A 23,536-nucleotide genomic window follows, 5' to 3' on the forward strand; every position below is an offset into this window, starting at 1 on the left:
CAAAAAAAAAAAAAAGAAGCACCAATAGCAGTGCTCACTAAGATATCCCACAGTGCCTCAGGCCCTGCAGAGACAAATACTGAACCAAGAATACAAGTCATCACCTGAATGAGCTACAATGATAAACCTGTCTAACAGGCTGAAGCTAACAACTAATACAGTACTTTAATTAAAAGGAGTGGCGTATTTTAAAGTGGTAATCCATTAATCTAATGTTGAATATACACTCAAACCCATCATTCCAAATCCTCAACCACGAAAACATGAATAGCCAGAATTAACTGTCTGGCAGTATATAATTCTGTGTATACTTGAAGTGGAAGAATACAAGCACACAGGACTAATCCATGTGAGACAAGGATATCACAAAACAGCATTAGTAATTTCAACGTTCATCTGAATACCATGCATTTCTATTTCAAGTTACTTTGTTAAATGAGAAACTGAAACCTTCCTGTGAATGTCACATGTTCTTACATGCCTACAGAGCATTGGTTTTACTATTACACTGAAATTCTGTTGCTCCTCCCTATATTCTGAATAATTGAAAAGATGGTAAAGAATTATTACTGCTCTAATGGGACTTACTGCTGTACAATACAGAATCCAGAATGATGCAACATAGTCTCTGTTAGCCTGTGTCTAGAGCTATTATAACATTCCAAAATTATAAGGATAAGCACAAAAATATGAGAGAGCAGGAATACCTTGTGAAAGGAGATGAAATGGTAAAAAAGATGTAGTAAGTAAATTGTCTGTTCTTGTTATATTTACTGAAACATTCAACATGTTATTAAATTCCATGTTCTATCATAAAACTGCAGAACTCAGCACAGGATGTAGAAAATGCCAAGAATGCAAATGGATTAGGAAGAAGATTCGATAAATCCATGGAAGGTAAAACCATAGAGAACTATTGAGTGATGCAGCCTCCTGCTCACAGACGTCGGCAGAAAGGTGTGGGACTACACAGGACAACTCTCTATACGGGTTTCTTTTGCTCTCCCTTCAGACATCCACTGTTTTTCATTACCAAAGCCAGGACACCGTGACAGACAGAGCTAGTAGAAAGCACTACTTTTCCTCTCATAACCACAGGAAGATTTTTGGAAGAAGGCATTAGTTGTGGTTGACAAGTACTTTACAGCAAATTTCATTCAAGAGATCATTCCATTGCCAAACTGTACAATACAGAGACAAGGAGATCAGCTGTTTTACTGAAATAGTGAAATAATAGAAGGGTGTAGGCAAATGCTACAGCAGGTCTGCACAGACTGCAGTTTTCAAAATGAGCACAATACAACAACCAGTAATCAATTACATTCTTTTACAAAATTTTAAGCACTGGCTATCCAACTATCTTCATCATTTGTCATTTGTTACTTGAATTGTGGTTCCCCAAATCATCTCTGCTCTGCAAATCACTAATTCTTTCTTCTAAAGTGTCTCACATGCCTCGTGAAATAATAAGGAAAGTATTATCAAAAATGTGTACTAAGAGCTATTTGTTCCAGAGAGCATTTATCATGCCAGCTGAAATGAAACATGTGCTACCTTTCCAAGTATAGTCCAGATGCAGAATAAGGATTGAATACTGACCCACTACCATCTGAATACGGTTATGCAGAACCTCAAACACCTCTTATTTAATTCATGCCTTCTGAACCTCTGATTCATATTAGTGAGGAAGAAATGCATTGGAAATGCATTCCTTGAAGAGGAAAAAATGACATGATGTGATAGGATACATGATACGAATTTGGATGAATCTGTGGAGTGGGAGGAAAAGTTCAGAAAATTATGTTAAGTGGAGCATCTACTTGGAAGTGATGCAGCTAGAAAAAGACAAAAAGGCGAAGTGGTTTCACCAGAGTCTGCCTCAGTACTTAAATACAGCCAACACACCGAGTATGAGTTGTGCTTCTTTAATGGCTTATTCCTTAAGGCTGTATTTTGTTTAATACATACCCTCCAAAAAAAATTTCTATCTACTTGAGGGCTTTTTAAAAAAATAAATTTGAGAAGAGCTAAAACATTAAAATTTTATAGAAATTGTTCATTTAAAAGTAGTTTTTAAATATGAAAGCTAGCTAGCATGCTGTTGTGTTATCCACAGTTCAGGTAGCAGCCATCACTACGTTTGTGTTCACAAGCACACAGTCCAAGACCATGTAAAAGCCCTTGGCAATACAAATAGAGCACTACATACACATGTATAATTGGTGACCCATCAAAGAAAACAGCAAACAATCTTGTGCTAACAGAGCACATTTTAATTGGGATTAAGTACCAGCCCTCATCAATGAGGATTCATTACTGTATGGGAGCACCTACAAGACACTCTTCACTGGCTGAGAGATGATGTATGTATTTTTGAACAAAGATATGGAAATAAAACTAAAATGCTCGCAAAAACCTGTGGTTAACACAAGGTCCTTCAGAATTATAAACAACAACAAAGTCAGTGTAGTCATGCAGGATGATGTGGATCATTTGGATACAGTGGATCCATCCAACTGTTTAATGATTGGCAAATGCAGTCTCATACCAAACTATGTCAGAAAGAGGTGTCGCGATAGGGGTAGAGCCCAGGTAACAAGTGTGCACACCAATATGATTTACCAACTTGTTCCAACTTTATTAGGCAACTGGCCAGTATAAATAACATAAATGTAGTGCATACGACAACCACGCGTGCAATAACAACTCGTGATTGGTCCCTGAGCTCAGTTCATGCCCCACAACTGACTCCTCACTGGCACATCTTAAGCAGCCCACGAGGCAACTTTGTCTGAGGGCACTCCCCCCTTGTGGCTGCAGCATCCTGTTCCACATGTTGCTAACACTGTTGTTTACTCAGGGTTTTGCCTTATACGGCTTCAAAGATGACTTCAAGGACAACAGTTCAGCAAGCCAGTCAGGATTGTCCAACTTGTTTAGCAATACTGTATGACCATTTTTCTTTATAAATTTCCATACAAAGAGGACTACCTCAGAGTGCAGTAGAAATTAGAAAAGGCTTTCAGGATTATAGCTGATAAACAACGTTAACTCCCAGTGTGGCTCTGGTTCACATATCGAGAGGAATACAAACATGAAAGTGTTTTTTCTTTCTGGATGTTGCATTGATGGTCTGCAATAAGACTATTACAAGTCCAAAAACCTTAAAAGGTAGCTGAAAAAACATCAGGGAACACAGACAAGGGCCAAAATATGTTTGGAGGACTGAAGTAAAAGCCTTAAAATATAGACTACTTAAACATTTCTACATTTGGCTTAAGTAACACAGAGATACAAGCTCCTACCATAAGGCATTGAATACTGAGGACTCTAGATTCACAAAATCACTGAATGGTTGAGGTTGACAGGGACTTCTGGAGGTCATTCATTCAACCCCTTACCCAACTCAAGGAAGGTCAAGCAGGTTGCTCAAGACCAGGTCCAGGTGGCTTCAGTACTTCCAAGGTTGGAGACCACACCTCTCTGGGCAACAAATAAGATGCTATACTTTACAGGACAAAATGCTTTGACTATTTCTATGCAAGTATAGATGAGTATGTATTTTGAATTAGTTCTGAAATGTAAAGTACTTAAAAAGTATTTGCCAGAGTGATGGTATCTGAAAACAAAAATTTCATTTATAGAAGAAATATTAAGAACAATAGTTTGGCTTTCCTTGTTTGCATTTCTCTCTCTACGTTTATCTTGATCTGGAAAGATATATTATGTTTTTTAAAGAGCTATGAAAGCATTCAAGTTCAGGCCTTATCTAATCCCTTGGCTTTCCGCTTTACTGTGTTTTCCACAACAGATACATATAAACTGGCTTACTAAAAGCTAGACTGAGGTCACAAATAATTTCTTACATACCACCAAAGCACTGCCAATTGGCAATAGTTTTTGGTAAGTGTTAATTTGTGCTGTGTTTGAATCCGATGCAGGAGTGGAAGGCTCTGCAATCAGTTACTTAATCCACCAGGAGTATGCCGCAATTCTTGTATTCAAAAATATTTCAGAATAGTCGCTGTTTATATTGGCTTCAAAACAAAACCAATCTAATTCTTTCTATGTAAATTTTAGAAGAATGTCATCAGCACATAAAACTTAAAACCCGCAGCACCAGTGTTTCTTGCAGTCTTAAAACTGTTTTCACTTGTGACATTGTTCAGACATTTTATCCTCTCCCCACATACCACACTCCTCTCTGACGAACAAGGACAACACAAAACCAAGGACCATCTTCAGAATCTTGAACTATTGCTCACCTGTGCTTTTGCCAATTTCTTTTCCAGCAGGTCACGCTCCCTTTCTGTTTGTTGTAGACGTTTATTAAGCTCCACAATGTCTCCCTTTAATGAAGCCAGGGCTGCTAAATGAAGCTAGAAGACAAAAGACAAGAAACAAATCAACCTATTCACAAGCAATGTAGCAGGAGGAGCACCTGAAAGAAGACACAGTATTATATTGTAGCTGCAGTATCTGTGGATTTCTGCAGTAGTTAGTAGGAACATTAGTATACAAAATTCTAAAAGAAATCCACAGGCTACTAAATACTTTTTATGTGGAATTCTCCCAACAGCACACACATTACTTATTCAGTAAACTCATTATAAGGATAAATACAATGAAGTATAATTCAGATGTAAATGTGTAATTCGTTCTAACAGTTTAATAGGAATTAGCTCGAGTCTTCTGTTATAAAACCTCCCATGAAATATGGACTCAAATTTATATTATAAAAGAAGGTGTACCATGTTTTGATGCCTTCAGACATGCAAAGGTTATCACTTTGGTGAAGGGAATCCATGCATAGGATTTGGTTTTATTTTTCAACTAAAGCTTACTCCACCTTGAGCTACTGCTCTGTAATTGTTGTTCTTCTCGGTCCCACATCAGTGAGTTTCAATAACGGTAATCTCCTAAAGCTACACATGAAGAACCTGAACTGTTTTTCTCTCTGCAGTAGACCCTTTTGATGAAAGATATGTTCTACATTTAACTGACAGGATAAGGAAATATGTAACAGACTAGGAGGATAACTAACATAATCTAAATTACGTTAGCAACAGAATTTAGAAATCAAAAACAATTCTTAAGAGAATCCTATACTTATGACTAATTCACATTCTCTTCCTGTCCCTAAATAGCCCATTCAGTGTTACACTGAAGGCATCAGCTACAATTCAACACTCAGTACTGACTACTGTAACCAAAAAGTCCAGGAGGAAAACTAGCTACTAATACTGAAGTCTTCCTTTGTAGTAGTAAAGAAACAGCTCCAAGTTATACTCAGTGAGAAAACTAAAGTGGCCTTTCACACCAGACCAAGTAACACAGAAAACACTGCTCTGCTGCCAGGACTCAGACTGAAACACAAACCCTGTTCCTAGTCCTCCAGCCAGTTTCAGTCCTTCACTCTGACACTTTATTGGGCAGGTCACTTTTAAGTTATTTTTCTTGTTCCATTTCCAGTCAATTTGCTAATGGGTCCTATTCTGATATCCTTTTACCTTTACAATAGTGGAAGCCAGGCAAAACCATAGGAGTTTTCATGTACTGATGTGTGAAAGTGGCTGTATGGCAGCAGAGACTACATCATTTGGCAACAGCTCCTTCACGTACAGTATTCCCATTGTTATAGAAAAGGCCACCTATGGCTTCAAGACAGAAAACATATTTTATAAAGATTTTTAGATGTGTAGTGCAGTGTAACTAGTTATGCTAGAAGCTCTGGGCATCATCATTTGTGGGTTCAGACGAAAGCATTTTTATTAAGTCAGCTACAAAAACGTCCTACACATGCAGTTACTCACTTCAGTACAAATATACACATACACAATTTTATGTTGCAGAATATTTAAGATTCTCAAGGCAGCCTCATTTTTCAAGTGAAAAAGCAGTAATTCAGGCCTGCTACAAGCATATGCATCACAGCTTTTTTCAAGTATGTATGTATGCTGAAATCTCTTGATAAACTCAGAAACACCCTGAATATCTTTAAGTGTTCTTGGCCTTCAGCAGAAGACCTTTCTTCCTACCAGAGGAAACTATGCTCTGGTTTTACAGTGTGGAGAAACAAGAGGCAGCCTAATTGTACCAATCTGTTCACAACTTCTGATTTTCAGGAAAACTGGTGAATTTATAAGCCACTCTCATTCCCTTATCAGAAGGGAAGTCTTGCAGTGAAGCTCACCAGTTTGTTCATCAGATCTTGCACCTTTCACCACACCTTTCAAGTAATACATGAAAAAAATCTCAACAATTCTCCAAATTGAATAAAGCAATGCTACATAGTCAAGTAAGTATCATTCCCTTTTGTACACTATAATGAAATGATCACCAGCTGTGGTTTTAATTAAATACCAGACCAATAATGCCCATACACATGGCGCTGTAATACAGGAGGACACTGTTAATTTAAAAATCTCAATGAAAAACAACTTGTTCACTGAACAATGGAACTAATGAAGCAAACTTCCTATGGATTTATCTTTCTCCCCTTTCCACACTGTAGTCAGCTCAACTCTTCTTCATACCCCCAGCACAGCCCAAACTGGGTAAGAAACAGCATGAATTGTGTCTAGTTTTATAGGAACGCTGCTGCCTGGCCTGGCAACTCCTGCCAAGCAAGGGTATTCAATACTAGAGTTACACCGTTTCAATGTAAGGTCTCTCTTCTCCAAGTAACCAAAGGACTGACTTACTAATTACAAGGAAAGTTTTTTTAATTTTTTACTACCCAAAATTATCCTTTCCTTTTATAAATTGGACCAATCCAATTTTGAAGTACTAATAAAACAATTTTTAAAAAAGAGAAAATTACTCAAAGGACAGACTAGGCAACAGTAAGTTATACACAGAGGAGGGCTGTTTGGGATACTCTTCCGTTTCATGTATGTGCCCACTGCACACAGCAGTAAGTCATATGCAAGTGGTGCCTCCAGCTACTCCTGTAATACACAGTGTTAACACAGCTAGCATAGCTGTGTATTCCTGGCAGAGCCAAGCTCTCCTCCCCAATTTCTTAAAAAAGGTGTTACAAAGTATTGCTGCATCTTCCCTTAAGGTGTGAGCGTTCCTGCAGACCATGCTTCCCCATGTGTCTGTATAGCACACAGCAGGGTGGGAGCTGGAACACAGATCTTTGGATGTTGCTGTAACACAAACAAGGAAACATCAGAACAAAGAGCTGCAGTCAACAAAAATGTAATTCTGGGGAAAAAAGGTCACTTTTAGAATTCAAATTTAATGATCCAAACTATTAAACTTGGAAACACTGCCTTTAAAGATCTCAACCGGAAGGCAGGATGTCAGTCACAACTGTAACTCTGCAGCACTGAACCACTACAGGATATGACAAACGAGAGGGGAAAATGGAGATAGCCATATGGCATACTGCTTTTTTACTCCCCTCAGCAAACAGTATAGATAAAGCAGAGTTACTATCAGTAACATCCATAACATAGTTCAAGGTGGGATGCCTCTTAATGAAGCAAGATAATGAAACAGATCAAAAACTCAGTAGTTTGTAAAAATTAACAGACACCATAAAGATTTGTTCATCAGTCTAAACCTTTAAGCAACAACTGCCACAGAGAACCGCTTCATACAGAGAAAAGAGTTCTCTGACAAACCCTGTATTGTTCATAAACTTTATATTGATCCAGTACAGCTACTATTGCATTCAACCAGGAAAAACCCACTGTGTGATGCTGATGCACCAAAACAGTCCAACAGGACAAGCAAGGTCAATGCATGTGAGAGTAATGATTCAAAGGGGATCAGACAAGGCAACCAATGAGCTTCTCCATCATCATCATCCAAGGAAATAAGAATTCTTTCAGAGAAGAAACTGGATGCATAGTATTAATAAAAAACCACCTATCCTATCTTAGAAGCTACAATTTCTCCTGAATCTTCTGCAAGGACAACTGCAGGTTGCTTACTGAAATGTAAATACACCACATTTTACAGCCAATACTATCCTGCTAGGTTCTTATATATTAAATATATAACAATTATTATCATATATTGCTATTAATATAGCAAACTGTGCATAGCATGCTATTTTAAAAATGCAAACCACTGTACAGACAAGTTTTGAGAGATTAAAAAAAGCACACAAGCTTAGGAAAAGCAACCTCATGACCTCTCTTCCAGCCTCCTTTATGACTGCAGTTTCTTCCCCATCATACCTGCTTCTACAAACATCTTACACAATACTGTAGACATAATTTAACGATGTGTATTTTGCAAAGTGGTTTAAACACTTCTTTTGGTACTGGGCTTTCTGAAATATTCTACACGGGTACAATTAAAACCACATCCTTCTCTGCGAAATTAAAGAATTAATGTTATCTTTTTCTTAGTTTCCTGCCTTCCTTGGCTACAATATGAATGTGGCCCAGTACAACATAGTATATATAAACCAGAAAACTAGCAAAAGAATTTCAAAGAGAGCAGTGGGCTTGAGCTGGCTTCAAGGCTAGGATGCCTTCCTAGCAAGACTAGAGATGCCCAGCATGGTATCATGTCTGAACTGTGTAGTGCAATTGCTATATTCTGCTATGTGTAACTTACAAAACAAACAGAAAACACAGTAAGAATGTATTACTCTATTAACATGTAACACTGATTATCTCCAAATACATAAATCTGATGTTAAACATGACACCCTCCACACTTGGAACATCTGAAAGAACCTGGTCAGAAAGTACTGGGCTTCGACATCTTCTCCTCTCTTGTGTTTCTCATTCTTCATTTTGCATGGTTTAGTGCTAACAGACCGCAGCTTGGATGTTTTCTATGTATGGCTACTACTTATTTTAATGGCAGGCAGTATACACAGAAACACTTGATCAACTATTCAGAATGCTGCCTCATCTCTGAAAATATCTTCTGTTTTGTTGTTATCAAATGACACTGGAGACTACAATGGATTTGAAAACCCAAGCTGCTTTGTAAGATGAAAGATGGTAGCTGTAGAGGATAACATGGAAAATACAGTTAGAATCCCTGCTAAAACGGCAAGAAGGGCAAAACAACCACAAATGTCTATACATCATATTTCTGACACCCTCCTTCTTCGTGGGAAAGAGGGAAACATGACTAAAACCTACAATTGCTGTCAAGGAAATAAAAAGTCTGGTAACAAGTTCATACTGAAAAACACATTTTAAGACACTGAAAAATAAAATCTTGCCTGAACTTTGACTTCAGGAGTCTTAGGGCTGTGATTGTGGTGTGCATCGCTAACCTTCATTAATGGTAGTAGAGAACAATATCAGGGCTAGCCCAGGAAAAGCTTAGGTAAGGCTGGCACTCATCTGCTGAAGTGAATGAGAATCTGTCATGGTAACACATGGCAGATATACTTAAGACACGTAACAAAGGTACAAGAGGAAAAATTTACACAGAACAAAAAATACGAAAGAAATTATAGCACGGGTTCACACAGCCAGGAAACACCTTAAAAAAACCCTTTCAAAACAAAGGAAAATCCAGGCAAAGTTTAAAAAACTTTCTAAGAAATAAGTTAAATATACAAAATGTGTTACAGACATTTGCTGTACATTAGAGCTCAAAGGCACTGTCAAGTTCACATTTTATCAGGAGCACAAATCAGCACTACCTGCAAATAATGCACTTAAAGTGATTGTTATATACATGTGTAGCTACTCTCAACCATTTTTCTTCTCAGTTCTATGCATTCTTCATGCCACCTTTTCCTGGCCATGCTTCATGAAAGGTGCATTTTTATAGTCCAAGTGATGACATAAATGTAATCAAATTCAATTTCTGTGAATGTACTGGCAAAATGGATTGGAAAAAACTTAAAAAGAACAACCATCTCCAAGAAGCAGTGACGGGACTGCTCAATATTCCCTAGACAATTTCAGTTGTGTGATTGCTAGTGCATTGCCCTGAAATACCACAATCAACAGTCCTTTAAGTAATTACCTAAGGCAAAGTCAAAATGACATAAAAAAGCATACCACTGGATTGCTGGATGTGCCTACAAACATGCCCTGAAACTGTAACTTTGAAACAACTGTTATATGCTAACAAAAAGCCTACAAATTTTTAGAGTGACATACAGAGTGGACATTTTGTGACTATGCTGCTGAAGCAACTGTTGTCATAATAGACATTAGACAGTTACTTCATATGCTTGTGCAATACTGAACAAACAATATGCTAACACAATCCAGGATAGAGACATTCAAAATTCTAGAAAAACAAAGACCAAGTGTCTGTAAGACATACTTTGTTTTAATTTGAAAAATCTGCCTAAGATGTATTCAATCTGTCTGCATTATTTAAAGCCAATTTCAACCGCTTTTTTTTTTTTTTTTTAAAGTGGAAATTAACATTTGCAGGCTCGTGAGTATTTCAAACCATTTCTTAAAGTAAACAAAAAACTCACTTTAATCATAGTAAAAAGTGTTTGGTAAAGAAAATACACTAGAAATAGTTCAAAAAATGTCATGAAACAGGTAATCTTATGCTATTCCAGTGAGTAGAAGCAGTTTTAGAACATTAAAAAAAATGTAATCATGGAAAAGATCTTCCTTTGAAATATTCACCTGACAATTCATACTTCATGAATGGTGCATGGTGCTAATTTGTGCTTCTGAGTGTGCCTGATGTCTAGACCAATGGCTCTACTTCTATTAAAACAGATGTTTACACCTTCATGGAAAATTCTATGTAATGTGAGAAGAAAAGCCTAAAAACAACACCTAAAAGTAACCAAAAAGAGACAGACATCTGAATCTGGAGACTGTACAAAGAACTACACTTTGCAAAGTATACTCTTTTGACATTCTTAAGAACCTTAACCACTGAAGGGCAGCTGACATATCCACATCGATAACCTCTTACCTAGCTTTTGCACCACATATGAAGTCTCAGCCTTGCTTTTGCTCTCCAAAGGAGGAACCTGTTGCCACTTCCACTCCCAGTGAGTAAGCAAAGTAAGAGTAAGTAGGGGACAGAAATGGGGTGGTGGGAAGACTACGCTTAGGACAGAATACTCTCTTCGTTTCAATTCAGTCTCAACACACTGTCTGCAACCACAGCCCTTCTTTTAAGGAAAAATAAAAAAAATGGTATTAATATACCATTACAAGCTAGGGGGGACTTGATACATCCATACTTAGCAGGATTTGATCCTCCTTCAATGAACTTATTTATCATTCCTACCCTCCTTACAGTCACTCTCAATATAATTTAAGTAAGGCAAATGATCTCTGTTTTTATCACTGAATTGATGGAAAGCAGAAACAGACCTATTTTTTCTCTCCCCTCTGCCCAACACAACTGGGGACAATGAATTAACAAGGGAGAAAAACAGTGAGGTTTTCAAGCTGGTCCTTATCCGTTGCAAATCTCAGGATCCTCTCCTCTGTTTCTTTCCAGTTTGCAAGGACCACCTCTGAGGTGGCAGGCATACCATTCTCCCCTCGGGGAGGAAAAAAAAAAAAAAAAAAAAAAAAAAAAGGAAAACAAATCCCAAGACTGCACCTCACTTAGTCCTCTGCATTTAGCATTAAGGTGACCCACATTCTAGTGCTGGATAGAACAATGTCACAGACAGGGTGTAAGCTCATCTACACTGACTTGTTTTCCAACAGCCCCACCATTTTTTATATCACCTTAACTTGCTCCTTCAACTCCAGGCTCTTCTGACTGAGAACAATCCAGATCATTCAAAACAGAGATCGCCATTCAAGAGCCACTCAAAAATGAGATACTACTTATTATGCTAATTTAGTTATTTAAAAAAGCATCCCATGGTTCTTGTGTTCTTTTCAAAACTTCTCAACCAGAAAATTATTTCTGATTTTCAAAGACAAGCCTGTGCACTAGCAACAAAGCTGTATTTCAAGTGATCCAAGGATCTTTGTCTCTAGCATGACCCACATGATCTGCTGTTACCATAAATTTAGAGAAACAAAAATCTGTATTGCCAGGTCAAATCAGTGATCTACCACATCCAGCATTCTCGTTTATACCACAAGCTAGAATCTCATGATTCAGCAAGAAAACAAACAACAACAAAAAAGCCCCACCAAGCCCATCAGCTAAACCCCCCGGAACCTACTTGTCCAATTATTTGAAATTCACAGAAATAAAACACCTTCCCAGGTTTTCTTAAATCAGCTCATGCCCTGAAGTGCTTTATTAGAATGTTCATTATGTAGCTTTAGAGCTTACAGCTCTAAAACAATTTTTAAAAGCAGCTCAACAACTTCAGAACCCCTAGTTGTGGAAGCAAAATTTCCTGGATGCTTGCTTAACAAAATATATTTAGTTCAGTCCTTAATTACTTCACCATCCAAGGTCAGCTGCATCTCTGAGATCTTCACATTCTCCTTTGTGCATCTTTAACTTCAAGCCACCAGCCATCTCTTCTTCACAGGGCTTCTGATGGCTGCTCCTCGCAGGACTCCCTGCATATGTAATAGCCCCCACCAGATACACATTCTCCAGGTGAGTGGAGAACAAGTAGAGACTGACTTGAGGTCTCCAGGGACCTCCCAGCTTACAAGAATAAGTAATGGTTTTAAAAATGTTTTTAGAAAGATTACAAACTATAAACAAGATGCAAGTTGCATATGGTTTACCAAGTATCACCCACCTTTACACTCCTGGCTGTACATGTCAGGCTTGTCTGTGCTACAGCCCCAGGTCCGTGTCTCACTACTGCAGGTCAATTCTTAGTACAAGCAACTGTCCCCTAGGTCGGACTCATCATTTTAGGCAGAAGTCAGTTCTTCTGCTCAGTAACCTTTGCCAGCCAACCAGTTCAAAACTGGCCTCACCATTTCCACACGGGGAATTAACTTCTTCAAACTTTATACAAATTCCTAGGCAGGAAAATTACCCATGCTACTATAACTTCAGTTCCTCCAGGAAGCTTCCACAATTTCCCCCTAGCTTTATGCTGTAAACCTTTGTAAAAGTTAACTTGGGGAGTATTTCACTTATAAACAACATCCAGCGCATTCTGGCATTTCCAGAGGTCTCAAGTCCTGCATCTTTCATTGCATCCTCTTTCTTACTACCCAGCCAATACAGGAGGGAAAGCTGACTGTATTTACTGAAAGCTTTGCAAATGGATGGCAAACTATGAGAGACCGACTTCCTGTTGAGTTTTCTCACTGCACTGGATGTTATTACTGAAACAATAATTTTAACAAATTTGATAGAAAACAATCACTGTTTTGTAAAAAATGTAGCCCTGATAAGGCTCTGTGATGAAGCAGCTTTAAAAATGAATATGTTACAAATAAAAGGTTCAAAAAGAGAGTTGTTACAACACTGTTAGAGGAGTTTGCACACAACAGAAAAAGCTGAAAAAGCATCTCCTTAGCTGAGTTTTTAGTACATCAGTAATTAGTATTTGCTTTTTTATATTTAGATAAGCAACTAACCTCAATTGTTGATGAAAGCATGTTAAATAAAGAAAAATATCCAGCACGATTCTATCCTAATAAACTCCCCTTCTTCTAAAAACAGTCCATAGGTCTATCCAAGGAAGTTCTTGCTCTCTATGGTATAACTCACTTGAAATAAAACTCTTATTGAAGAATTCCACTTAAAACATCTTCTTTCAGGAAAAAACTTAAAGAAATAAATTTGCATTAGTGAAAATGGCTACGTTTATTTCTGTGAGACCAAAGCAGTAAGTCAAAGGAATGAGAAACTGAAAATGCCCTCTATGACTTTGTCATCCTCCAATTCATAATAGTTATTTGCATGTTATATCTGGTGCTAATCATCAGAAAACCTTATGCAAGATTTCTGCGTGATGCCTCAAATTCCTGATGTCAACTCCCTTTAGAAGAAAGCAGACAGCACAGTGATATACTATTCATGAATCAGACTTTTTGAAAGAAATTAAATTGTATTAATGTATTTGTCTTCTCTAGTATAGCTTATATTCTAAATATATATTTAATTTATATATTAAATATATATATAATTTTTATAATAAATATATTTTAATTTAATTTTATAATATATATAAATATATAGCTTATATTTTAAGCAGTGGAATCTCCAGTGCTCAAACAGCTGAAAAAGTCAAAATAAATAATGATAAATATTTATTATCAGTTGCACCAGCACAGACAAATCTGCACAGTTGGCACACTTCAATCTGTTTACTGAATAGGAATTTATGCAGATAGGTTTTTTTAGTATTTCAATAACACCTGGATTTATTATTCCATTCAGGAGAAGTGTTTTCTTTTGTTGTGCAGTGGACTAATAATCCAACATGGTGTCTTTGTCTGTAGCATTTTGTTCAAGTGGCTTCATACTTTTTCAGCCATTTATTTAGCAGGCTTCTCCAAATTCAAAAGCAAGTAGCTGTAAAATTTGCAGAGAATCATTTGAGTTAACTCAATTTGTTGAGTCAACTATAGCAATTTGTAAAGACAGTACCAGAAGTAATCCAAAGGTACAAGTAGCCAGTAATTATAAACCTGAAGCTAATCAAACTAAGTCTCATCCTCAAAAGTAATGGTTACATTTTCAGTCCAGTTCACAACTCTGCACTGCTCATAGGTGGGAAAAGGTGCCTGGTAAATCCTAGTACAAGATAAAATCTGTTTCTTATAACTTCTCTTCCCACAATTAACTTATTTTTATTCTTTTGTATCACAAGTTCTGATGCAGGGACTTGACAGTGAGCTTTAGTTCTTCAAGTTAGGATCATCTTTTTCAATGGACTTAAAAAAAAAATCCCATGTCAAGAAAAAAACCCATGACAATTTTCTTAAATGTCAAAAATTTCTGCAAATGGAAAAGCCATTTTCTATCCAGACTACTATGTATTTCGGTTAGGACTACTCATTTTATATGACATTTTCCCTGTGATTTCTCTGAGGAAAAAAAAAAAAAGATTTACATGTTTTAGAGTATCTACTGGACAATTAATCTTCACTGGTATATACACACATTAAAAATTTAATTGCACTTAATGAAATTACAGATGCCTATAATTAGCAAAGTTGAAAGCTTCAAACAAAAATTAAAAATAGTAATTGCTCTAACATTTTGAGATTAATTTACATAGTATTTCAGCATTACATGACTGTTTCTACCAAGCCCAAGGCAGGTTCACTCCTTATCTTGGACTCTGAATGCCAAATTTGACCCCATTATTTCACCTATGCAATTCCATTAAAGAAACAGGAGTCACCTAGAATTTATGAGTCCAGAGCATGGTTCCATATGAAGTGCACATCTCACAAGTTTGTCATTCTCTCCTTGACTGCAATTTTCTTTGCTTTAAGTCACCAAATAATAACACAAAAAACATTACTAATTCTCTAAGGAAGTCAGGACAGCACAGGAAGTTACTTCTGAAACATTTAATAAAATACTTTTTAAAATGTTTATATCATACAAATGCATGTCCACATATGCTCATCTATATAAAAGAAAATCTGAGGTCATGACAAAATTTGTAATTCAAAGACATTTTACATGTCACATATCACATTTAACACTTCAAAATCTGCATCCTTCATGTGACCACTTTCACTAACACACAGAAAAATCACTTGCTGTGAACATGGCCCTTAAAGAGCTTTCAGGCAGTAACCGGCACAGCTATAAATCTACATACAGTTGTGGAAATAAATCTTGTGCTCTCTGCTGCTCATATAGGAACATGAATCTTAAGAGGAACACAATACAGTACCTCCTTATCTGTTTAAAGTAGGGCAAATATTTTACTCATGTTAATTGTCCTGACAGAAAAGGATCAACACTGCATTAATCCATTTAACACATGACTTATTTTTCACCCCTGCACATTACATAAGCCCAAACACCTGCTGATACCAAAGCTAAAGCTATTGTGTTAATTCTTCATACAGCATTCTCACTTGTATCTTTACATAACATGTGGCATATTGCTCACAAAATCTGGAGGAATGGAAGTGGAAATTACTTTTTCCATGTTCCATGGTTTCACCATTTGTGCAAAACGATACTTTCAGGTTAAGACTTACATTACTGCATGATTTTGTTTTTATTTTACATTCTCAAAAATAGTTTCTGTGGGCTCCAAGATCTCAACATATTAAAAAGTACTGTATTTAACATAATTTTAATAATTAAACAGAAATCATTCCAATCTAACTGAAGAAACATCAGTAAAAAAAGAAAGAAAAAAAAAAAGGATCATGTTTTTCCTATCTTAAAGCAAGTTTCCTGGTTCAAAAGGCATACTTAAGAAGTGCTGTATCAGGCCAGACCACAGGGTGACAGCCCAGCATCCTGCCTCTGAGTGTGGTGAATCACAGAAGTTGAAGAAAAAGCCTAAAAATTGGGTACACATTTGTAATACTTCCCTGGTATTGCTTTGCACCTCAAGGATAACTTTGGTCCCTTTTGATCTCTGTATGATTCACAAATTTCTCTCTCAAAACATATGCTCATTTTTCTCCCTTATCATCTAAGGCTGTGAGGCTGACATGCCCTAATCTATTTAGCAGAAGGTGCTCTTTCCCTTTTGATCCTCCCTTTCACCTACCTATCTTTGGAGCACTCTGGTTTTACAGTTCTGATGCTCGACACATTACAGCCCTGTGGGACAGTGCCTGGCTGCACAGCTGACAAAGCTAACCATTTTTTGCTGTCAGCAACCTAAATCTATGCATATATTAGATCAATGGCCTCTGCTGTATTAACATTTGGGTCCATCTAGCCTGTATATTAGCAATCCTTGTGTTCTCAAGTATACCTCTGGGGTATATTCCATTGTTCTTTGTGCTGTAAAGTTCGAAGCTGGTTCCCCACCCCCACCTCAGCTAACTGCATCAATTGCAGGAAAAAATCTTTGTCTTTAGTAGAAAGCAGTGGGAAAGGCATTAGCAGTTTCCTCTCTGTGGAGTGGGGTAGGCTCTGGCTTAAGCTAAAACATTTTTGGGGCTTTAACAAGTATCCTCAGCCACAGAAACAAGCATCAGTTCAAAATGCAGACACAGGCATGTGCTGAGAGGTTCTGTGTATGAATACTGGTAACAACTACAGGTATGCGAATAGGAACACAAGACATGTCTATGCACATGACAGGCACAGAAAGGAAGAATCCAACTTCAGGTGGCAACATCAGATTATGTACCAGAGATGAAAATTACCCAAATTATTCATATACTACAGAGCTGTGGATAACTTGACTCCTGTGTCCTATTTTCATTCATATTTTGACAAATACCATGAGAAGTAGCCAGTCCTGGTGAACTGAGTAGACACAGCATCCATCCTGAGCAACATTCCCCCACCTTCTAACACAGCCAACCTAGCCCAGTTAAACATGCCATTAACACACCTGTGCTGGTTTGATATCCAAGCTACACCTATATCATGTCAATTCTAAACCTTGATGTTCACACAGAGATGAAGGGCATGCAGGTTGCTGCATCCCCTCCTGCAATTCCAGCCTGAACTCTTCCTTCCTTCCCTCCTATCTGTTACAATTGCTCCTCTCTCAGGGATCCAGGCCTAGGATACTTTTCTATGTCCGTCCTTCTCTGGATTGTTCATTATCTTCCCTACATACCATTTTTCTCTTGTTCCCTCTCTTCATCAAAGCTGCTGGGCTCATCACAGCATCACCCTTTGCAGCCTAGATCCTGCAGTACAGCAGCTGTTGTCAATCAGCCCTGTGGTCCCTCTAGGGATGGAATTAGCCCCTCATTAACCCTCTCACTCCTGCACCGATGCAGCTATTTACCTAATTGCAGGGAGCAAATAATATTACCTCTGTTTGCAGGCCCCATTTTTTTCAGCTGTAATGCTGAGTATGCAGTAGAAGCAGCATGCTCAGCTGCCACATATATCTAAGCCCCAGAAAACAAAATCTCAAAAGCCTCTTTCTAGAAACTGAAGTGGATAAACAGATATTTTTAAAAAAGACTTTGTGACAAGTATCAGATTTATAACAACAAGGGCCAATCTAAATAGATTATTGCTGGAAAAGAGCAGCAACATTAAAAAGTAACCTGTTTGTTTGGAGTTTTGTTTGTTTTTTAACCTGTTCAAAACTGTAGAATGCTTCATGATTTAACTTACCTAAAATGCACCTAACTGCTAAATCACACCCAAATATTGTGGAATATATATCGAAAACCAAACTTTTAGAACTGCTCAGATAAATCAGCTTTTTAAAAAATGTGATAATCATAGAAAACTAACATTAATTAAGCTGTCAAATTTTTTGGAAGGATATTCTTGGTCTAAATAAGAAGGTGTTTGTTCCTCCTCCTCCCAACCACACTCCCCACTCCCCATCTTTCTCATTTTCAAGTAACATAAAAGCATTTTGTCAGTTCGAAGAACCTACACAAGAAGATACTGCTGGCTCCTTTTCATACACAGCCATACCTCAATTATCCAGTTCTCATGTTGCATTTGTCATTAGATGGACCCATACTTAATTTTACACAAATCTATTATCAAAAAGTTGCCAAACTTGAAACAAGTTGCACTGCTGCTTGTACTTCAGGGAGAGCTAAAGCTGGAAGTGACTGTCTGGGCAGAAGCAGCAACCATTCAGTGCTTGCAAACCAAACCTCAATCAGCCAAACGTGTACAGCCCTCCTCTCCCTCTACTCGTGCTCCCAGAACAATCACAGAACAGCACTCCGTGCTTAGTACAAGGCTTGCTATCCTAGCAACAGACCTTCATCATTGCTGTTTCTTTTCCTCTAATCCTACTGAGGCCCTACTATTTCCACATTGGAGGAAGTCTTACTGCAGAACTTGGGATTCATGGACAAAACTGTTGGCATCACACAACTGATTCTGAAACATACACTTAACTGCTTACAAAATTTCTATAAGTGAACCTAAGATTGCATTTGGGATTCTCTCTTCTTGCCATGCAGATGGTGAAATGTCTGAGCTGGTCAAGACTGGGAAACAAACTAAAGCAAGCCAACAGTCTACTTCTGAAGGAAGAATCCTCACTTTGTGATCTCAACTTAAGGATCTAGTTGGACATAGTTCTGTTTCAGTCACTAAGCAGATCTCAAAAAGCATTCTGCAAATCACTCTTGCAGTCTCAGCAACTGGAAGGATAAAAGAGCTACAGATGCCACCGTGAATTTGCTTACTTAAGCCACACAGTGGCATACCTTCATGCCAACTTAGTTGCCCTAACACCACTGTAAGGCAATCTAATAATCAGAAATCTAAATGTCCAGTATAAAAATGTAGAAAAACAAAAATGGATTTGACCCAGAAAAAGGGAGAAAGTAAGTAATTTTCTTCTCTTGTTCCAAGGTTCCAGAACCAGATAGTGTATTTGAAAGTCTGTGCCACTCTAAATAAAAACCTACTGATATACACTATATATTGCTGGAGTAAAAAGGTGTCAACTTCTGTTAGAACACATCTTGGAAGAGCTATTCTAAGGCATAGACTGAGACAGAAAGTTTATAAAAAAACATATTCCAAAAAATTCCATAGTGGAGATAAAAAGCCTCAGTCCTACTGTTCCCACTTCAAAGAAATTGTAATCACAAAGGTGTAACTGCATCTACAGTGTGGTTTAGTTGTCAAGGATGTGTAAATTTTTGTGTAATCGTTCATGTTCCTAACATACCATATATCTACATCCAGTCAAATTTAAATGTAGGTATTTCTATAAGTGAAGGAAGGGAGGTGAGGGACAGGAAGGGAAGGAATGTTTTGTCAGACTGTATCAAATCTAACTTTTCAAGTAACTGCAGTAGACTATTTCTATAAATGTAATTTGTAGTGCTCCTTAACCCTGTTACTGAGATCTCCCCTTTGTCCGGTCTCAACAACAGAGAACCAGAGAAATTTATAATCTGCTTCCCTGAGCTCTGATCATGCACAGTTCATATACACACAAAACCTCCACTGAAGCTCCATTTATATATCATGAGACTGAAACAGTCCCTCTCTGAACCACCAGAACATTAGAGTCCCCTCCAGGTGCTATGGGTCAAAATTTGTTTCTTATTAACCTGGTTAAAACTTTTTGCTGAGGTCAGTTCCACCACCTGGCAAAAGCATGAGATTCAAGAGTTAAGTCTACAAGAGTGCAACATATGGGAGGACCCCTTAACTCCCCAGTCTTTCTTCTTTTTCCACATCTGAGTAAGAATAAATGCCAGTTTGGGCTGCTGTTAGAAAAAAAGAGCAGGAATGTACTATGACCAGCAGAGTTTTTTCTGAGTCACAGTGGTCCAAACTTTCCAGTGATGACAGAAGGTTCATAGCACCTATTTGACGGCCCTCCTTGCAGGTAGAAGTAGCTGGCTGTAAAATTAAGTGCTCCCCACCAGCTGTATTCTGGAGTTGTCAATTCTGTCTTCCGTTTTGTATAAGGATGCAGCAACAGCACTCAGCTTCCTTATCAGCCTGTGTACAAGCACCTAGGGAGACTTTCAGTTGTAGGGCTCACACTTCCTTCCCCTGTAGTCACCCCCACTTTTCCCAAAGGTTGTGACAGCAGATGGTGTGGAGTTGGTCTGTAAATGGTGCTGTGAATTAGACCACCCTGCTCTGAATTAATGTACTAGAGTTTCCCGAGATGAGTTAGCTGCTTTTCTTCACTAAGGACATTAAGGGCTTTCCTTTTCTAATTAATAGCAAATGTTCCATTACATTACAAAATCAGAAAATAATACAGAGATCTGGAAAAGAATTTGAGGACAGCATAAACCAGATGGCTCTAGGCAAGAATATTACATTTAAACATAAAAGTATTTATGTACAACACATGCACATTTTTGCAGTGTTACCAATTTAACAGTTTCAGTTATTCCATATCCCAGACCTATATACTGCAAGAGATACAACTGTAGCACATTCAGCCAAGGGAAAATGAAGTTTTGTTTCACATCCTCAGCTATGACTATCAGTGGACAGACCTGAACTGGCAACAGAAATTATGGAAACTGTGAGAATCAACCACTCCTGATGTTCAACCCACTCCTCAGCCACAGGCAGAATGTACAAAGATGGGAATGTCCCAGCCCTCTGAAATCCCAGCAAGCCTTACATATTGTAGCTTAAATTCCATCTGAGATGATTTTGGGTTTCTAATGGGATGGAACCATTTCTCCCACCATTCTGAATTACGTACTTTGAAATTATTACATCCTTCCCCTTCATACTCCCCACAGACCATGGAAAGACTAGAGACTCTTTCAGTGTGACAGAATTATACCATGATCTTTCAAACAATTTAAATAATTACATGGACAGAGATTTAAGAAGTCCTCTATCACCCTTCACTTAGGTCTCTCAGCTTGGTAAAACCAAAACAGCATTGTGGCATTTAGCTGATGCAGTTTACATGTTACACTAAAAAAACCTCCAACAACAAACCAAACAACACCCTGTGACCCCATCTCCCCAGAAAAACAACAAAAAATCCCAGATAATTTCATATTAAGTCCAAGCCATTTAGTCTGACCTTCCAAATAACTCCAACAATACCACTAAGTCCAGAAACTCCTGTACCACATTTAAAGACAGCTGGGAGACTCATTACAGTCCACTCTTCTGAATTAAAGTCTGCAAACACCACATGCTACTAGTTAAGGATACTAGGGATTTTCTAAACTGAGTCAGAAAGTAAAATTAATAATACTTAAAAATCTTTTGAGTGAGAAGTAACGTATGAACACTTCACAGAAGTGGGTAGTGATATTTCTCTCCACAGATGAGAATAAATGAGATTGCTTTTCTTTCGCAAATATCAGACAGGGAATGGCAAACCTGGCACTGGAAACCAGGTGTTTCATTTCCCAGACCAGTGCTCTAATCATTCAACCATCTTGATCACCAATGAATTTTATGAATAAATTTTCGTAGGCAGAATATAATGTTAACACTACTTTACTATCCTATTCTACTGTGCATGAATTATGCACTACAGTATTGATATAAAAATGGTTAGTTCTTAGAAACTAGTAAAACTCTAAAGCAAGTACTTCCTTTAAAAAAGAAAAGTGAGATGATATTGCCACATTTTTGGTGACAAATTATGGATTTTTTAGATGAGGACAATGGGAATTAGCAAGCCTGTTCTGAAATAGTAACTGAGAAAAGACATTTCATTCACATAAACCCACAAATGCACCAGATTTTATCTCTCTGAAGGCAAAAACATGAATGGAATTAAATAAAAGCTTTTATTGTACTACAATGAATATGGAAATGAGGGTTTTTTTCCATTCTAGATGATAAAATTTGGTAACACTTCTTTTGCAATTCTGGAGTAGATATTAAAGTCAAGATGTTTCAGTATGTCTTTGTTGAACAGAGAAACAAGAAATATGCAGCCCCCCTGTCCTAGAAACAAACAAGACTTTATAGATCATCATCCTATAATTAAAATATTTTAATGCAGCAACTATAACATAGAGGAGAAAGCAAAATAAAAAAGAACAAAGATATACACAAGCTACACTTTAGTGCTAGCCTAAAGAACAGGGTATGTAAAAGAGGCTGTACATTATTTATGGTTAAGAAAGCAGGACCTCAGAGGGGAACTGAAATATTAAATATAGCTTATGTTAGTTCCAACTTGTTCACGTTTCATGGAGGCCTGCAGTCATTTCAGAACACCCTGTTTTCTTTTATAAATTAATCATAGTAATGTGCTCTGTTGCCAGACTCCATGGAAATACGGGACCAGTTGACAAACACAGTTCTTGCCCTCATTTTAAAAGATGAATAAATTAGTTCTTTACAAAGCACCTATCAGTAGATAAAAATATATCTGTCAGTTTAAGTAAGAGGCATGTTTGGAAATGCAACCTGAATTTTAGAAGACCTATGAAACTAGAGCTAATCCAACACACGTACTGTTAAACAGGGAAGCAAACCCTGAGACATGAACGGTCTGAAAGATGAGAGCAGTGGTGTAAGGCTGACTGAATGGTACAGAACTGTAGAATGATTATTCACATTGGAACTAGGTCTCTAGCCCAATCTCCTGCCCACAGCACAGCCCCAGTTGCTCCAGACTTTTTGTACAGTTGGGTCTTGAAAACCTCCATGGATGGAGACTGCCCAGCCTCTCTGAGTAATCAGTTCCCTTGTCGGACTGTCCTCACAGGGAAATTTTTTTCCCCATATATTCAGTTAACTGTCATTTCAATTTATGTATATTGTCTATGCACCCTCCCACTGTGCACATCAGCAAGAAGCCTGACTCCCTCTTTCTGATAACCATCCTGCAGGCACAGGAGGCTTCTGTTCAATCCAAAGCTATTCTTTCTTCAGGCTGAACAAGCCCAGATCCCTCAGTCTCTCCTCCCACACAGCAAGGGCTCCAGGCCCTGATCTTGGCATCCCTCCACTGGACTTGCTCATCCTTATGGTACTGGCAGGCCCCAAACTGGATGCATACCCATAATGGGCATATAAAATAATGGATCTAGAGTACAAGGCACAGTGGATTTAAAAACACAATGGCTTCTAGTTAGCTGAACAGCTTTACCAATAATGCCCAGATGCTAAGAGGTAC

General features: G+C 37.8%; 1 protein-coding gene across 2 annotated transcripts in view; it reads right to left on the reverse strand.

Moving 5' to 3' along the window:
• MCC (MCC, WNT signaling pathway regulator) overlaps positions 1-23,536 on the reverse strand; it is a 207,653-nt gene that overhangs the window by 67,929 nt on the left and 116,188 nt on the right. For both annotated transcript variants that reach the window (XM_026865351.1, XM_026865352.1), the window contains one exon: positions 4,266-4,379. In XM_026865351.1, coding sequence (XP_026721152.1) covers positions 4,266-4,379 — 114 coding nt within the window. The remainder of the gene's footprint in view (positions 1-4,265; positions 4,380-23,536) is intronic.

This window comes from Athene cunicularia (assembly GCF_003259725.1).
Source record: "Athene cunicularia isolate RWA chromosome Z unlocalized genomic scaffold, athCun1 chrZ_part1, whole genome shotgun sequence".
In the NCBI taxonomy this organism is placed as follows: Eukaryota; Metazoa; Chordata; class Aves; order Strigiformes; family Strigidae; genus Athene; species Athene cunicularia.